The sequence below is a fragment of the Populus alba genome, chromosome 19, assembly GCF_005239225.2.
Source record: "Populus alba chromosome 19, ASM523922v2, whole genome shotgun sequence".
Taxonomy (NCBI): domain Eukaryota; kingdom Viridiplantae; phylum Streptophyta; class Magnoliopsida; order Malpighiales; family Salicaceae; genus Populus; species Populus alba.
The window spans coordinates 14,676,195-14,691,958 of NC_133302.1; the positions used below are offsets into that span (position 1 = coordinate 14,676,195).

The 15,764-nt window shown below is 30.5% G+C and overlaps 2 protein-coding genes across 3 annotated transcripts; one reads left to right on the plus strand and one right to left on the minus strand.

The window, feature by feature from the left end:
* Window positions 1-828: 828 nt before the first annotated feature.
* LOC118034700 (RING-H2 finger protein ATL74) lies at window positions 829-2,738 on the plus strand. 2 transcript variants are annotated; one of them, XM_073406531.1, is made up of 2 exons: window positions 829-938; window positions 1,098-2,738. In XM_073406531.1, the coding sequence occupies exon 2, from the start codon at window positions 1,917-1,919 to the stop codon at window positions 2,505-2,507; it is 591 nt and encodes a 196-aa protein (XP_073262632.1). In that variant the 5' UTR covers window positions 829-938; window positions 1,098-1,916; the 3' UTR covers window positions 2,508-2,738. The 2 variants fall into 2 exon arrangements, with proteins under 2 accessions (XP_073262632.1, XP_073262633.1); XM_073406532.1 differs by lacking the exon at window positions 829-938 and having other exon boundaries at window positions 1,063-1,326; window positions 1,582-2,738.
* A 10,230-nt stretch (window positions 2,739-12,968) lies between these two features.
* On the minus strand, window positions 12,969-14,786 carry LOC118034701 (chalcone isomerase-like protein 2). Its single transcript, XM_035040045.2, has 5 exons — window positions 14,602-14,786; window positions 14,310-14,396; window positions 13,776-13,931; window positions 13,384-13,610; window positions 12,969-13,282 (listed from the first exon to the last, which is right to left on the minus strand). Coding segments are annotated over exons 1-5 (633 nt in total). The 5' UTR covers window positions 14,603-14,786; the 3' UTR covers window positions 12,969-13,120.
* Window positions 14,787-15,764: the final 978 nt, after the last annotated feature.

Here is a 15,764-nt window from a genome sequence, read left to right on the forward strand (position 1 = left end):
ACAACAACATATTAGATCGACTCAAATCAACTCAAGTTAACCTGACAAATCTGCTACACGAATCATGAGACCTTGATAACTCTATAGAAAGTAAATAAAAAAAAATATTATTCAACCCAATTCTCAATCGACCTAATATTAAAAGATAAAATCAAATAAAAAAGGACAAAACAATGACTCGAATCAACCCGAGTCAACCTATCAAACCTAAGTAAGAAGACTAAGATAACTCCATAAAAAAGCAAATAAAAAACGTCTAAAATCCAATTCTCAAACAACCCAATGTTGATGGATGAAATTAAAACAGAATTCAATTAAAAAGAAAAAGAAAAATAACCGAGTCAACCTGGCTAACCCGCAAAACTCGTAACCCTGATCTTAAGACCATAATAACCCCATAGAAAACAAATCAAGAAATAATTATGATCATGAATTTTAATTTTCAATTAACCTAGTGTTGAAAGATAAAGTTGAGAAAAAAACAATTTTTTTAAAAAAAAAAAACAAGTCAACACGATTAACCCATAAAACTCGTGATCCAGGTTATAAGACCGGGATAACTTCATATAAATGAAATCAAATAAATTATAAAGTCTACTACATGATAAATCTAATGTTAAAAAGTAAAATTAAAAAAAAGGTTGAAAGCTACATAAAAAAATCTCAATTTTTTTTTATTTTTGGGTTCAAATTATAAAAGGTTTTAGGATTTTAGTATATTTATAATATAATAATAATTATATGTTTTCGAAAGCTGTTCCAAGGTGTTGTCATCATCTAAAAATATAGGGATCCAAAGAGAGGCATTGGCTATGACAAATGAGCCAAGGAATTTACTTCCCCTTTCAATTAAAGGTAGAGTGGATGAGTGGGTGAAAGATTTGGTGCTCGAGAATAAGCATAATCTTAAGCAACTAATTGTGCTTATGTGGGATCAGGTACCCTAGTTTTTTCTTCTTTTTCTTTTTTTTTTTTGCCCTTAAAAATCTGCTTTCTTTTTTCTTCCTCCCCATGATTCTATAATTTAGCCTTCTGTGTGTCATTCTCTCAGTAATAATGAAGTGAAAAGAAACCTAACACTAATATCTTTCTTCCAGTAGGTATCTTCTCTCCCACCTGTAGTCCAGTTTCCATGGTCACATCCGAATAGTGGGCTCCCAGGCGCTTTAATAGCTTCCGTATAATAATCCTCACAAAATATTAAGCCAGCCCTGATCTCTTTCTATCACCAAACAAATCAATTCTCTCACAGTTAATTAGAAGCAGGAAAAATCTCATCTTTCCTGCTGCTGCTGCTGCTGCAGAGTATTATCTGCCCAAGTTAAGGTAAGCCAAGATCATAGTTCTCTTTATCCATGCTGTCATCCTTGGATTAACTTACAGGAGGATTTGTGCCTTTGGAAGCCAGAAGATTAGCTTTATATTGGTGAAATAGGGCTCAAGAAAGCTATTCAATTCCCCTGATTTTCTTGTTTAAATTATCAAGAAGATGGTTTTTGTGATGTCTTTTATCTAGTTGGAATCTTGACAGACATTGCCATAACTCAAAAGACTCATCTCTCTCTTTTTGGTTGAAAGCAGATCAACAAGAACCAAAAAAAGAAACCGCAAACCCCATAACTTATTGTTTAGCTTTCACCTCCTGCTCTTGAAGCATCAGAAGCCATATGAACTAGCCTTTAAATTCCTCTGTGCGAAGAACTCCAGGACCAAACACAATTGAAGGCCTTGTTCTATATACGAGTGAAATGAACTCCCTACTTTCAGTCTCCTTCGTGGTTCGATTTGATGCTAGGAAGCACTGGAGCCATGAAATCTCCAGTCTATTTGCATAATAAACTCACAGAAGGTCTAAAGAAATTTCAGTTCTGCTAAGAGGGTATTGGTGTACTTCTGAAGTGTTGTTGGATTGAGTCATGATAATAGCTATGTTTGCTCTACATCATCGTCCACACCGGCTACTCCTGGAGACAGAATCAAGCACCCAATCTGCAGCAAATGGAAGCAGGACACGCAACATATACAACAGTGAGGCCAATTTTGATACCAACATGGTGATCATCTTGGCAGCTTTGCTTTGTGCATTAATTTGTGCTCTTGGACTAAATTCTATAGTACGATGCGCCATACGCTGTAGCAGGAGGTTTACTTTTGAGACTCCTGATCAGACTGCAGCACATATGGCAGCAACGGGCCTCAAAAAGAGCGCATTGCGACGAATCCCGGTGATTATATACGGGGTGGCAGGGATACATTTAATCGCTACAGATTGTGCAATTTGCCTTGGTGAGTTCATAGGTGGTGAGAAAGTACGAGTTTTGCCCAAATGTAACCATGGATTTCATGTTAGGTGCATAGACACATGGTTGGTATCACACTCCTCCTGTCCAACTTGCCGGCAGTCACTACTTGAGCAACCAGCAAGTTCTGATGCCACAGAAATTGAAGTTGGGATTAGACATCCGGGACATGATGTTCCTGTTGCTGGAGATCACGAAGCTGGTTGATCCTGCTTTGAAAGTGATTCAACGCCAAATCAAGAACAAGCAAGAAAAGGGTCTCAGTTTCTCTATTGTTTAATTTTTGAGATGTTCAGTTTGTTTGTGTAATTATGCTTAGTGATGTAGATATCTTGTCTGAAACTTCAAGTAATGAGCTACGTGGAGGTTTCTGAGGCAATACTTTTTTTGTACAGGCTTTATTAGCAGATAAGAAAATGATCCTAGGAGGTTTGCCACTTGGTATGCGTTGAAAGGCCTTGTAATAGTAAATGCACCATACTTTTTGCAATCCAATTTAACAAATTTCTCTCCGAAGTGGCTCTGTTGAGCATGCTGCTTGCAGCTCCTCCAAAAAGTTAAGAGCTCAGGTGGGCATTTCCTAGCCACTAGATAATCTAGATGGGGATTGATTTGTGCAGCAACACAAATTGATTTCTTGGAATATAAGATTGGACGTGGAAAAGAACATCTAGTTCATCTGAACAAATTAGAGGGAGCAGTACTCAGTCAAGAAACGTGTAGTTTTAAGGCAAATGACTTGCTTTTAGCATCCACGGTGAATACATACCTTTCTACAGGAGTATAAATTAAATTCGTTCCTTGTGATGTTTATATATATATATATATATATATATATATATATATATATATATATATATATATATATATATATATATATATATATATATATATATTTATTTACGTGGGTGTCCGGGTCAGCTTGCACGCACCACGACTAATCTCACAGCTCACTGAACATCCTGCAAACTCAATAAGCATGTAAGGCACCGCGGGGGTGATAAGCGTGCACGGTGAGGTTTGAACCTAGAATGCAGAGGAAGAGAACAAGCCCCTTCAACCGCTGGGCCAAGACCTCAAGTGCGTGGTATTTAAATATTAATCACATTGGTTATAGTTCGTTCTGAATGCATAACAATTTAGAGTTAATTTGTTCTGTGATTGCAATTATGTTTGCAAAGTAGATGTATGGGTCTAAGTTTAAGAAGTACTACACAATGGTTAAACAAGTTTTTTTATTTTTAATTTGACTATTAAATTAGGCTAAAATTTTAGTTTGAAAAGTAAGTTTAAAAGCTATGAACTTTTTTTTTTTTTTTTTAAGTTTGAAAGGGACATCATCAACCCATTGGCCATAATTCTAACAAAAACTATTTATCTATGAATTACTATAGAAAGACTATAACAAGTTTCATGAGGTGTTGTATTTAACTAATTTATATTTGGATGATGAGCCACATAGAAGCTAAGACTTTGGTGTTTAGGTCATTTTGGTGGCATGATCAAAAATCACTCAAGGAGTTTAAAGCAATTAAGTGGCACATAATATACTAAGTGAAATTGGGTCAAGAAGTTCTAAGATTTACCACAAAACAATTTTAATTGGAAGACCGTTTAGACGGGTATGGAGGCCTATTTTGTTTGCTATAGGTAAAATCCATAGGTACTTTTAATTGGAGCAATAAGATACATAAGATATGTCCTAACTTTGGTGTCAAGACAATTTAGGTACTTTTTTTTTTTTTTTTTTTTTGATAACGTGGGTGTCCGGGCCAGCTTACGCGCACCACGACTAATCCCACGGCCCACTGAACATCCTGCAAGCCCTAGTGAGCAGGTAAGGCACCGCGGGGGTGACAGGGATACCGCACAGGGAGGACCCAAGAGAAATAGGAAGAGAGCAAACTCTCCAGCCCCACTTCCACCGGGATTCGAACCTGGGTTCAAAGGAAGGAGAGTTGCCCCCTTCACCACTTGAGCCACGCCCCTGTTGGTGACAATTTAGGTACTTATAGTGTGTCTTGATGACTTTTGAACTTGCTCAATTCTCTAGAAATCTGAAGGAAATTACCTCTCTAGTAATAATAGAAAGATTTAGGCAGGATTAGAAGACACAATTCCTTATAAGACAAGAAAAAGGTAGAAAAATCCCCAAAGTTAGTGATCAATACTTTGAATGGAGAAACAATAGGTCAATCAGTGACTCATTTGTAAGAGAGCACGAAGTTGTAACTTTGTTAGAAAGACATGTCATGGGGTTCTAGAGAAAGAGAATAAAAGTGATGAAGAGCCGATGGAGAAGATAAAGCAGCTACAAGCTGAATTGGAGCTTGAAAAAGGCAACAAAGGCTTTCAAAAAGTAGAGTTGTAAGAGATCAAGCTGAAAAGGAATTAAAGGTTAAGAAAAAGCTAGGAGAATAGTTGAAGAGGAAGCTGAGTAAAAAAGAAATGCCCAAAAAAAGAATTATAAAAATAAGTTTAAGCATTGGAATGAGACTAAATTGAGAGCCCATGTGGAATTGGAAGATATAGAAACCGTTTGGGAACGCGGTTGAAACCGTGTTCCCATAAAATTATTTTTTTTTGTTAAAATTTAATATGATTTGTATGTTTTGGATCGTTTTGATGTGCTGATATTAAAAATGATTTTAAAAAAATAAAAAAACATCATTGACATGCATTTCGGCACGAAAAGTTATTTAAAAAGCAACAACTACCACACTACTAAAAACACTATTCATAGTAAGAGTTAAAAAGGCAAAATACCAAGTTTATAAATACATAAGCTATAATGGAAAGACTCAATGAAAAGTAGTTGAGTTACAGCTCTACATCATGAAACACCAGGTTAAGTTGGCTACTAAAAAGATTAAGATTTAAATAGAACAATCTAAAGAGACAGAACCAGAAGAAGGACTGCTGATGATAAAAATAAATGATAGCTAACCAAAAACAACACATGATGAAGTCCTTTAACAAAAATAGATAAATAGTTTGAGTACTAATAATATGTCTTGATCCACTTTAATTTTACTATCACCATTACTTTAAAAGATCTAGATCAATTACAAATTTTTAATTTATTATTTAAATTATATTACAGATTAATTATAAGGAGAAATTATCTTTATGAAAATTGATTTATTGAGTTTATACCTTTAAATTTGGACTTGACATAAGGATAAGTGGAATATAACTTTTAAGACAATGGAGTTTAATACAAATGGATAGTAGCCGAATCAAACACTTGGCAATCTAATTTGGATTATTTATGGTGACAAGTTAAAGTAGTGCAATGGTGTACTCGTTTAAGAAAATTTCATATACAATAGTGCTAAATATAATATAACATGTAAAACATAATTCAAATTTATGTATTTGCAATGTCTTAGTATGTACTTGATCTTGAATTATTGATACACAAAGTTTATTAAATTTGAATTTTCTTTGTAATTTAGCAATAATTTTAGGATTTGTGAACTTTTAGTTACTTTTATTTTGATATATGCTGCATCAAACCATTACAAACTCAAGAGTCAATTTCATTGTATACTTTTCAACATATAAAATTTGAGGTAATATTTGTTTTAGGTACCCTTTAGCATTAGTGTTTTTTAAAAGTTATTTTTCCTTAAAAAAACATCAAATTGATATCTTTAAATTTTTTTATTTAAAAATATCAAAATTATTAAAAAAAACATTTAAAAATATCAAATTAAGACAAACAAAAAAAAAATTGAAATAGAATTTAAAACCACATTACTTTTGTCAAACCTGAAAGCAGATGAGAATAAGATGGCAAAAGCATCTAAACACAAATTTAATAGCTATTGAACTAGTAAGTCCCCACACGATTCTCTGCTAGTAAGTTTTTAGTTCTTTATTACACAATCTAACTAAATGACATGGCATTTTTACTGTGCATCTATTGTTCATCCCCTAACATTAAGTTGTTCACACCATTGTTCATAGCTAATATTTTTCTTTTAGGTCCTTGAATGTTTTTACATTTCGGTTATTGAACTTTATTTTATTTTAATTCCATCCTTTAAGATTATATTAATATAATTTTATGTGTTGTGATCTATTTTAATTTGCATGTTCTCGGGCACTCCATATGTTATATAATATTTTGACATTAAATTAAAGATGAAATTTTTTAAAAAAAAATTAGTTAATTACTAAAAAGATTGAAAGATCAAGGACCAAGTTTAGCATAAAAAATAACCTTTTTACCTTTACAATTTTCAAAAAGACATGAAAAGGTTCAATTTGATCCTTCAAGTTTTATATTTTTCATATTTGATCCTTATTCTTTTAAACTTATATATTTTAGTTAAGAAACTTTATTTATTTTACATTTTAATCTCTGATTATTATTAAAAGAAAACAAAATTCATCAAAAAAAATTGAAAGAAAGAGAAAGCTCTTGATTGACCAAATTCTAGCCAATAATAACTACAATTTTAATGTTTATGATCCGTCTTTAAAAATAAACTCAACAGAGTTTGTTTCTATTTTTAATGATTTAAAAAGAAAAATAGATCAAGGTTTGATAATTTTTAAGATTTGATTTTATTTAATTTTAAGTTTTTTGTCCCAATAAAATATGTTTTGTGGTTAGTAATAGAGTTTTAGAGCCCGTTTGGCTCTGCGGCTGCGACTGCGTTTCATGGAAAACGCAGCACGCAGCCGTTTGGTTAAAGAAAAAAGCACTTTATTGTTCACTGGGCCCCACTTAAATTTTGCGTTTTTAACGCAGGAAACGAAAAGCAGCAATTTCATGCTTTTTTTTTACTGTACAGTGCAATTAACATGAACATATATATTGTATACTGTTCATGTGAACAGTGCAGGAGAACTGCACTGTTCACTCAAAAACCAGTGAACAGTGCACTTCTCTTACATTGTTCACTTGCATGCGTCCTTCTTCTTCTTCTTCTTCTTTTTTTTTTTTTTTAAGTGTGTGTTATTTTTTTTAGTGTGTTATTTTTTTAACATTTTAAAAAAAATAAATTAGTTTAGAGTGAAATTTATACCTGATAATATTTTATCTAATTTTATTACATGCTAAAAATATTATAAAAAATATAGTTTTTGTTTGATGTATTTCGTATGTAATGAAATTATAAATGATTTTATGGAATAATAAAAAATATTTTTATATAAAGTATGATTTATTTCATGATAAAATAGTAATAGTTAAATCTACAATATTTAAATTAAAAATCATAAGTACTAATATATATTTTTAAAATTATTTTCTAACCTCAATTTTAAAATCATTTTTAGCCAAACACATTAAACTACTTTTTCTTCAACTTCAATTTCAACCACAGTTTTAACCAAATATCTATTTTTTCAAACCAAACTCAACTAAAAGTACTTTTTATAAAATAATTTTTTTTAAACCACAACCACAACAGCTACCGCAATGCCAAACATACTCTTAGAGATCAATATAATACTTTTCTTCATATTTTTTGGTTAAAAAAGGTTTGAATTTTGGTTATTGGAGTACAAAAATACAGACCCTAATATTCCGGTAATCAAAGCCACGTACCTCTAATGCCAAAGAAATATTACAGACAAACAACATTTTATCTGTTCCATTAAAAAATATAAAAAAGAGAGACAACATGTCTTAATTTGTTTTATTTGATATCTTTTTGCAATAAATTATATTTAAATATACTTATTAATATAATATTTAAATAATTACTCAATTATTCCATAATATTATAGTTTTTTTATAGTAATATTAATAATCTTCAAATAATATTATAGTTTTTTTATAGTAATATTAATAATTACTTTTTAAATAATTATATGTGATTCTAATATGCAAAACTTTTTTTAAAATTTTGTTCATGAATATTAAATATGAATAAATTACTTATTTTATTATTTTTTATTGTGAATTTTTTATATCTTTTTTTTTTTCAAATTTACAATTCTTATATTTTTTATACACCGGATAAAATTCATGGATTCATGATTTTTTTTAATTAAAAATTACTTTTTAAATTATGAAAGTTTTATTTGTAACATGATGTTTCTAATAAAAAAGATATGTTTTTGTAAAAAAAAAATCATTAATAAGAAAAAGAAGTTTTGTTTAAAGAGGAACATTTTTTTCCTCCTTAATTTAAATCATCATAATTTTCTTAAATATTTATTTTAATTTTTCTAGTTTTTTATTCAATAAGCCATTACTACTAAATATAAAACATATGTTTTTTTATATAAAAAAAATACATGAATAGAGAATTTAAACTAAAAAAAATATTTTTTTTCTTAAAATTTAAACCATGGCCTTTCTTATGAATATCTTTTTTTTATTTTTATATATTTATATTAAAAAAAAACCAAAAAACTCTCCATTAAACAACGTCAAATATTTTATGTGCATGTATATTTTCTTCTTACAAAAATTACAAAACAATATTAATATTTTTTTTATTTTAGTATTTATTAATGTTAACAATTATTTTTATGATTTATTATTTTATATATTTTTTATAATTTATTATATTAAATATACCCATTTTCTTTTCAGTTTCTTATTAAAAGTCTTCATAATAATAAAAAAATTCATTTATAATACCAGTGTCTCTATAGTTCAAATCGTACTCACCGGACGGACTTCTTAAGTACCGGAATAATTTCTGTGTGCAAAAAATTGAAGAGACCAAGTTACAAGTCAAAAGTTTTTTAAAACAAAAATTTTAAAATGATTTAAAAATATTAAAAAAAATATTTGAAGTGTGATTATAATTGGTTTTTAAAATATTTTTTATTAAAAAAAATATGTAAATAATATTTTTTTTTAAAAAAATTATTTTTTAAAATTAATATATTAAAATAATTTAAAAATATCAAAAATATATTAATTAAAAAAAACTTAATGTCTTCGCTGTTATCTAGAAAGTCATCGCTGGATACTATTCTGGCCTCCACTTTCCTTATGCCCTTTGCTCTCCGTATGACTATTTCCCTTTCTTTAACACGTGAGCATGGTTGCCCACATTGAAAAGAAAAAAAAAACAGAAAGCCATGAATAGTTTTCCAAGCTAGCACTATATATATATATATATATATATAAACTAAAGGTATATTTATTTTTGTATTTCAAAAAACTTTGTAAGTTGTTTTTTCTTTAAATTAATATTTTTTGTATTTTCAGATCATTTTTTGTGCTAATATTAAAAATAAACTTTTTAAAATAATAAATAAATATTATTTTAATATATTTTAAATAAAAAATACTTTAAAAAATCAATAATATTTATATTTTGATTTGATTTGATGGACATTTGAATATATTTATGGAAGAGAAGGAATCATGATTTTGTGCTAAAGGAATGGGATTTCAAACTCGTTTGATATCTTCTCTCTCCACCTTTTAATTTTTTCAACTTTGGTGGGTCTACCATGTTTCCACAATCATAAATTTCATTCATGCACTATTGCAAGCTGTTATTATCCAAGTGCCTAATGAGGATAGCTGTAGGATGATTAAGAGTTTATGTTGAGCAAACTATCGAGATGGTGACATAGTGATAAAAAACTTGGAACTAAGAGGTTTGTTTTTTTTGTGTGGTTTCAGGTTTAAATTCTAGGTTACTCATATAATGACCACTAGAGGCTTACATGGTCATTAACTTCAGGGCTCGTGGGATTAGTCGAGGTACGCGCAAGCTAACCCGGACACCCATATTAATAATAATAAAAAAAAAGAGTTCATGTTGAGCATCATTTCATCCTTGGACCACTCCTTTTGCATCTTAATTCATCCATATCCATCCTCAAGGTGTTTTTTTCTTGATTTGAAGGATTACAAATGAAGAATCCTTGTTTTTTATTAGCCGGAAAAGAATTAAAATCATGTTCTGTAGACCTTGTCAACAACAAGTCCACTAACATAGTACTTCCACCACTAGTACTAAGTTGTATAGAGACACTACATACGTACCAATATATACACATAGTCAGGACAAAATATTTATAGGTTAAAGTATTTTTTTTATTTAAAAATAAATTAAAATAATATTTTTTATTTTTTAAAAATTATTTTTAATATTAAAATAATTTTGAATAAAAAAGTTTAATTCTTTTAAAAAATACAGCTTCGATTATATTCCAACACATGCTTCAGGCTCAAATATTTGACCGCCGTCATCTGCAATTTGGTGGGCATTAGTCGTTATAATAAAGCCATCAAGAATCAGAATTTTGAAGACTAACATCACAAGCCAAGTGATGAAGAGACAAAATGCGAGGAACCTGTAATCACTGTCTGTCCCTTGAGATAGACTTTAAGGTATCCACTAAATTTACGTATGAATTCACGTATACTTGATTGTTAATAGTTGTTTTCACAGCCAGATCAAACAAAAACAAATAAAAAAACAATTAATTACAAATGTTGCTCTTGCCTTCTGTTTCAACAACGAAATTGGCTGCAGAATCATGTGATTTTATGTATTAAAACTAGATTTTTTTTCACGCAATCTGTTACAGGTTAGGTTAATTTTTTCCAAAAATAACTAAAAGATTATAATTTGAGTCAATGCATGTTAATTTGACTAACACATGACTCTAGATATAAAGTCAGGATACTCTCACATAAAAAAAAAGAAAAATCACAAAACTTAAAGTTTAATAATCTAATATCAAATGTTGAAATTAAAAAAAAAATCAAAGAAAAAAACTAGCATCCACCTAGGTTCACTCTACTAACGCGCCACCTACAATATAAGAGTAGGATAAAAAGTTATTAAAAAAAAAAAAACAAACCCAAAAAAAAGAATCAAAGTTAAATAAATAAATAAAGACATAACAAAAACCATAATCAACACTAGTTAACTTGTCTAACGTGCAACCTAGGATATGAGATCGAGATGCCCTCGCACAAAGGAAAGCCAAAAAAATTAAAAAGTTCAAGGCCTAATAATCTAATATTAAAAGCTAAAATTAAAAAAAAAATATCAAAGAAAAAAGCTTAAGTCAACTCAAGTTCACTCTACTAACTTGCTAGCTTTGATATGAGACTAAGATAAAAATATCATAATTTTTATAAAAGGACTCAAAAAAAAAAAGCCAAAGTTGAATAAATGAATAAATAAATAAATTCAAGTCAACCTGAGTTAATTTGCCTAACCTATGATCCGTGATGACCCCATAGAAAAAAAAAAAGCAAAAAAAATCAAAAAGCTCAAGGGCAGTAACTTAAATTGAAAGAAAATAAGGAGAGACTAAATTATAAAATAAATTAAGAAAAGATTAAAAAATAACAATACAAAGAACGAGGATTAAAATTGAATAAAAAATTGAATGAAATAAAATATTGAGGGACAAAATTGAAAGGATAAAAAATATAACATTTAAAATATTCAGGATCATATTTAATATAAAAATAAAATAAAACTAATTGGTAAAGAATAAAATTGAAAAAAAAAAACCAATCAAAATAAATTAAAAACAAATAAAGACCAATAAAAACAATGAGGACCACAATTGAAAGAAAAAATAAATGAGGTGAAAACTTTGATTTTTTACTAGCCCATCATGGATTTCATGGTGAGGTGAGGGAAAAAAAGAGAAGGAGAAAAACCTTAGTGTCGTTGAATCTTTATGAATTTGATTACATGTGTCATCTTATTATCTGCGCTACCATTAGATTCTTCACACTACACAATAATTAAACTTTTTTACCATTGTAGGACACTGCATGTGTCTTTCAAAAAGCATGAGCAGCATCAACTTGTTGGCGCTTGCAACAATTTTTTTTTTTAAAATAAATTATAATGAAATAACCATTATAAAAATATCAAAATACTCTTGGAATCCTGTTTTAATTTTGAAGTCATTTGACTATTTTAAAAAGGAAATGATTTAGAAACCCCTTCTAACCTATTTCGTTTTATATATATAGGCAATGATGTCATTTAACTGTGTTGAAAAAAATCGACATCCTATTATAACCTGGTGAATTGTGTTAAGTCTTGTGAAAAAAACCATTTACCCTTGAATAGAGACCCATTTGTTTTTTTTAGATTGGAGGGTAAAGATATCATGCTGACTGTTTGGGAAGTTATAAACTGTGTTTTAAAAAAAAATTTAATTTTTTTTAGTTAAAATTTTAATTTTTATGTGTGTTTTCAATCGTTTTGATACGTTAATTTTAAAAATAATTTTTAAAAAATAATAATAAAATATTATTTTAATACATTTCAGTAAAAAAAAAAAATCTTTAAAAACAATTCCAACCACATTAAGAGCCCGTTTGGCATTGCTGCCAAACCGGTGTTTTGACAAAATTCAAAATTTATTTTTTTTTGCTAAAATTGAGTTACGGTTGTACTTTTTGGATCGTTTTGATGTGCTGATATCAAAAAATGATTTTTAAAAAATAAAAAAACATCATTTGCATGTATTTCGGCACGAAAAGCTATTTAAAAAGCAACCGCTACCACACTGCCAAACACGCTCTAAATAAAAACACATGTCAAATCCTTTTTAGTTTATATATATAGACACACACATTGGATTTGGATCCTTGGCCATAAACAATCTCACTTGCGAATGAACAAAAACATTCCGACAACATGATGCTTCGGTGCGGCTATTGTTTTATAGCCCGTTCGTTGAGCTCATAGGCGAGGATTTATAAAAGGCTCAAAGTAATACTCAAATTTTTATTGGCCCAAAAAGGGTAGAGCAAGCAGCCTCACTCCTTAGCATATTTGACAAAAGATTCAAACACAAGAAAGCACAAACATAGATAAACAACAACGCCCATGATCGCAGGCCCATTTTCATTTAGCCAGCTCTGTCGAAATGGTGTTAGCAAGGGAGGATATGGTTGTAGCTGAAACCCCTCTGCTTCCACCCATGTACCATTTCTTGATCATCTCCACAACATTTGCGTTCTCCACCTTGATTTTCGACTCTTCCTTCCCTTCCGTGGCAAATCCAATCTGCGATGGAAAGACGTTATCGTAGCCAGAAATCAATGTCATTTAGCATGCAACAGTCGACAGATAGCAAGCTAGTGGTCCAATGGCCTCTAAGCTCTTACCTCAGCTGTAGGTGATGTTGATGGAAAATAAAATGTGATTATGGAGTTTTTCTTCATGTACTTTGACTGGAAGAATTCAACGATCTTCTCCAGGGCTTCCTCCTCCTCCTCCTCGTATTTGTCAGCCTCTGCTAATCGGTCCCTTACCACGCTCTCTAGCTGCACTCCATATTGGGAGCCTTTGATCTCCTTGATCACCACGACCCTCAGGAATTTCTCAACGGGAGCTGGAATTTAAGTTACCAAAGGAGAAGAGATGTTAGCACAGATAATATACCATGTTCCTCGGAGAAATAGTCAGAAGTCATGTCCTGTCCTGTCCTGGCATGGAGATTAATAGTGACTGCAATTGCAAAACCATATAATCTGCTGTTATCTTAATTAATTATTACCGGCAATCAGGGCTTCAAAGAAATCATCATTTTCTGCTAGCTCGTTTCCAGGTTTCCCCTTCCATTGTTGCAAGTGGCCCACGATTTCAGGCTCCAAGTAAACTCCAATTGCAGTGAACTTAATTTGGAGAAAGTGTATTTCGATGTCGGTAATTCCTGTTCCAACCAATATCCAAATTAATACAGAACCAGCTACAGCTACAGATCCATCCCAGAAAAACCCACCTCCACCGCTAAATGTTTTAAATATTCTAGGAAATACAGAATCCTTGTCGAATTTATGTACGGGTAAAGAAGAAGCACAGGTCACTCAGCTAAGACCTGTGTGTGTTCTTATGGCAAGTTTCTTATTAGGCGGGAACATTCTGATCACTCTCCATTAGCTTGACGAAGAAGAGGCTAATGATTGGAGAAGATTTATTTTCGAAACGGCTAGATAATGTTTGTAATAATGAAATAAATCTAAGCGAGGATTATCCATCCAATTTTGAGAATTAAATAAAAGAAAAGAGAAAGCAACATCAAAAGTTATACCATGACCAAGCAGAGATAATGGCTTCGTTGTAATTGCAATCTGTGGAGGGAAAGGGATCTCATCAACGTTAACCATTTCCGTGCCCACTGCAACATTTTCCACACAAAAAAACTATCAAATCTTGCAAAAGGGTTATCGGAAAGCAAATAATCAATCATTTCTTAAGAACAACACAAATCTTTACACATAAATCATTTCTTTCTACCCAGGAGCAGTGCCTGAACCCCATGATCATGGGCTCAAGATGGAAGAATATCCTACAAACAAGATACACAGATAGAATGAACTTACTGATCGCTAGGCCTGCGTAGTAAGTAGTAGGGCTTGCTGAGAGAGAGGAATGCAAGGAGAGCTGTGAAGGAGAAGTGTGGGAGCATGCAATTTTTAAGCCTCTTATTAAATATTTTGAGCTACCGCTCTCAATGTTCTTGTTTGAGGTGGTAGGTACGTTGGGGCATGGAGGATTGGAATCTCGTGATCCATCTCCCCTTCTAACGCAGTCCTTCACTTTTGGACTAATTCTTCTATTACAATTGGTCACTCTATTATTTCCATTTAGTCAATCTGATCCCTTTACAATATGTGAGCTGAGGTTGATGCTTTTTAAACAGAAATTCTATTATATTATTAGATGGTATTTTTCTGGAAAAATTGTACTATGTTATTAGTTATGAAGAAAATTAGTTTTGATTTATAAGTCATATTTCATTTTCTATTATAATATATCTAATTAACACTTTTTTATCACAAAAAATATTATTGATAGTCTCAATTGATTTAGAACTATCTTGCGTTTCTTAATGATTTTTAATTTTTTTTTTTATTAATATGAGTGTTTGGATCAATTTATACGTACCTCGATTAATCTGATAAATCCTGAAATTGACAATCATGTGACCTAAAAAGGCTTGAATTCGTGATTATTAAGGAGCAAATCCAATATCTAATCAGTTAAGCTACCCCTCAAGGTTAATGATTTTTAATCTTATTTATACATGCGGAGACTTCACAAAATCTCTTAAAAAAGAATTCAATTTGGGCTAAAATAATATCGAAGGTTTAATTTTAGCAAATCTCGAAATAGAGGGACCGATATTGGTTTTCAGCCTCATAATTTAATGCTTCACCTAACAACGCTCCCTAGCTAATTTGTTTGTTGTCATGTCAAGATTGCACGCTGCACATTTACCTTCTCCTTCCTTTTCAAGGAATATTCACACGTCCTCAAACAAGCTACTATTATTGATAAATTATGTCTTTATTTTTTTTTTTCAAATAAGTTTATGTCTTATAATATTTTTTATAAAATCCTAACAAATATAATTTAATTTTTTTTATTAGAAAAAACATTGCAACAAGTTTTTTTATAATGAAAACTTTATAAGAGCAATGACCAAAAAAAACAAACCAAACAAAATATTATAGTGCATCTCATGTTTATATTCAAACAATTA

Excerpts from the sequence above, each read along its gene's own strand:
- LOC118034700 (XM_073406531.1), top strand. The coding sequence starts at position 1,917 with ATGATAATAGCTATGTTTGCTCTACATCATCGTCCACACCGGCTACTC.
- LOC118034701 (XM_035040045.2), bottom strand. Across the intron at positions 13,932-14,309 it reads ATTATCTCTGCTTGGTCATG|GAATTACCGACATCGAAATA; the intron begins GTATAACTTTTG and ends TGGTTGGAACAG. Across the intron at positions 13,283-13,383 it reads CAACATCACCTACAGCTGAG|ATTGGATTTGCCACGGAAGG; the intron begins GTAAGAGCTTAG and ends TTTCCATCGCAG.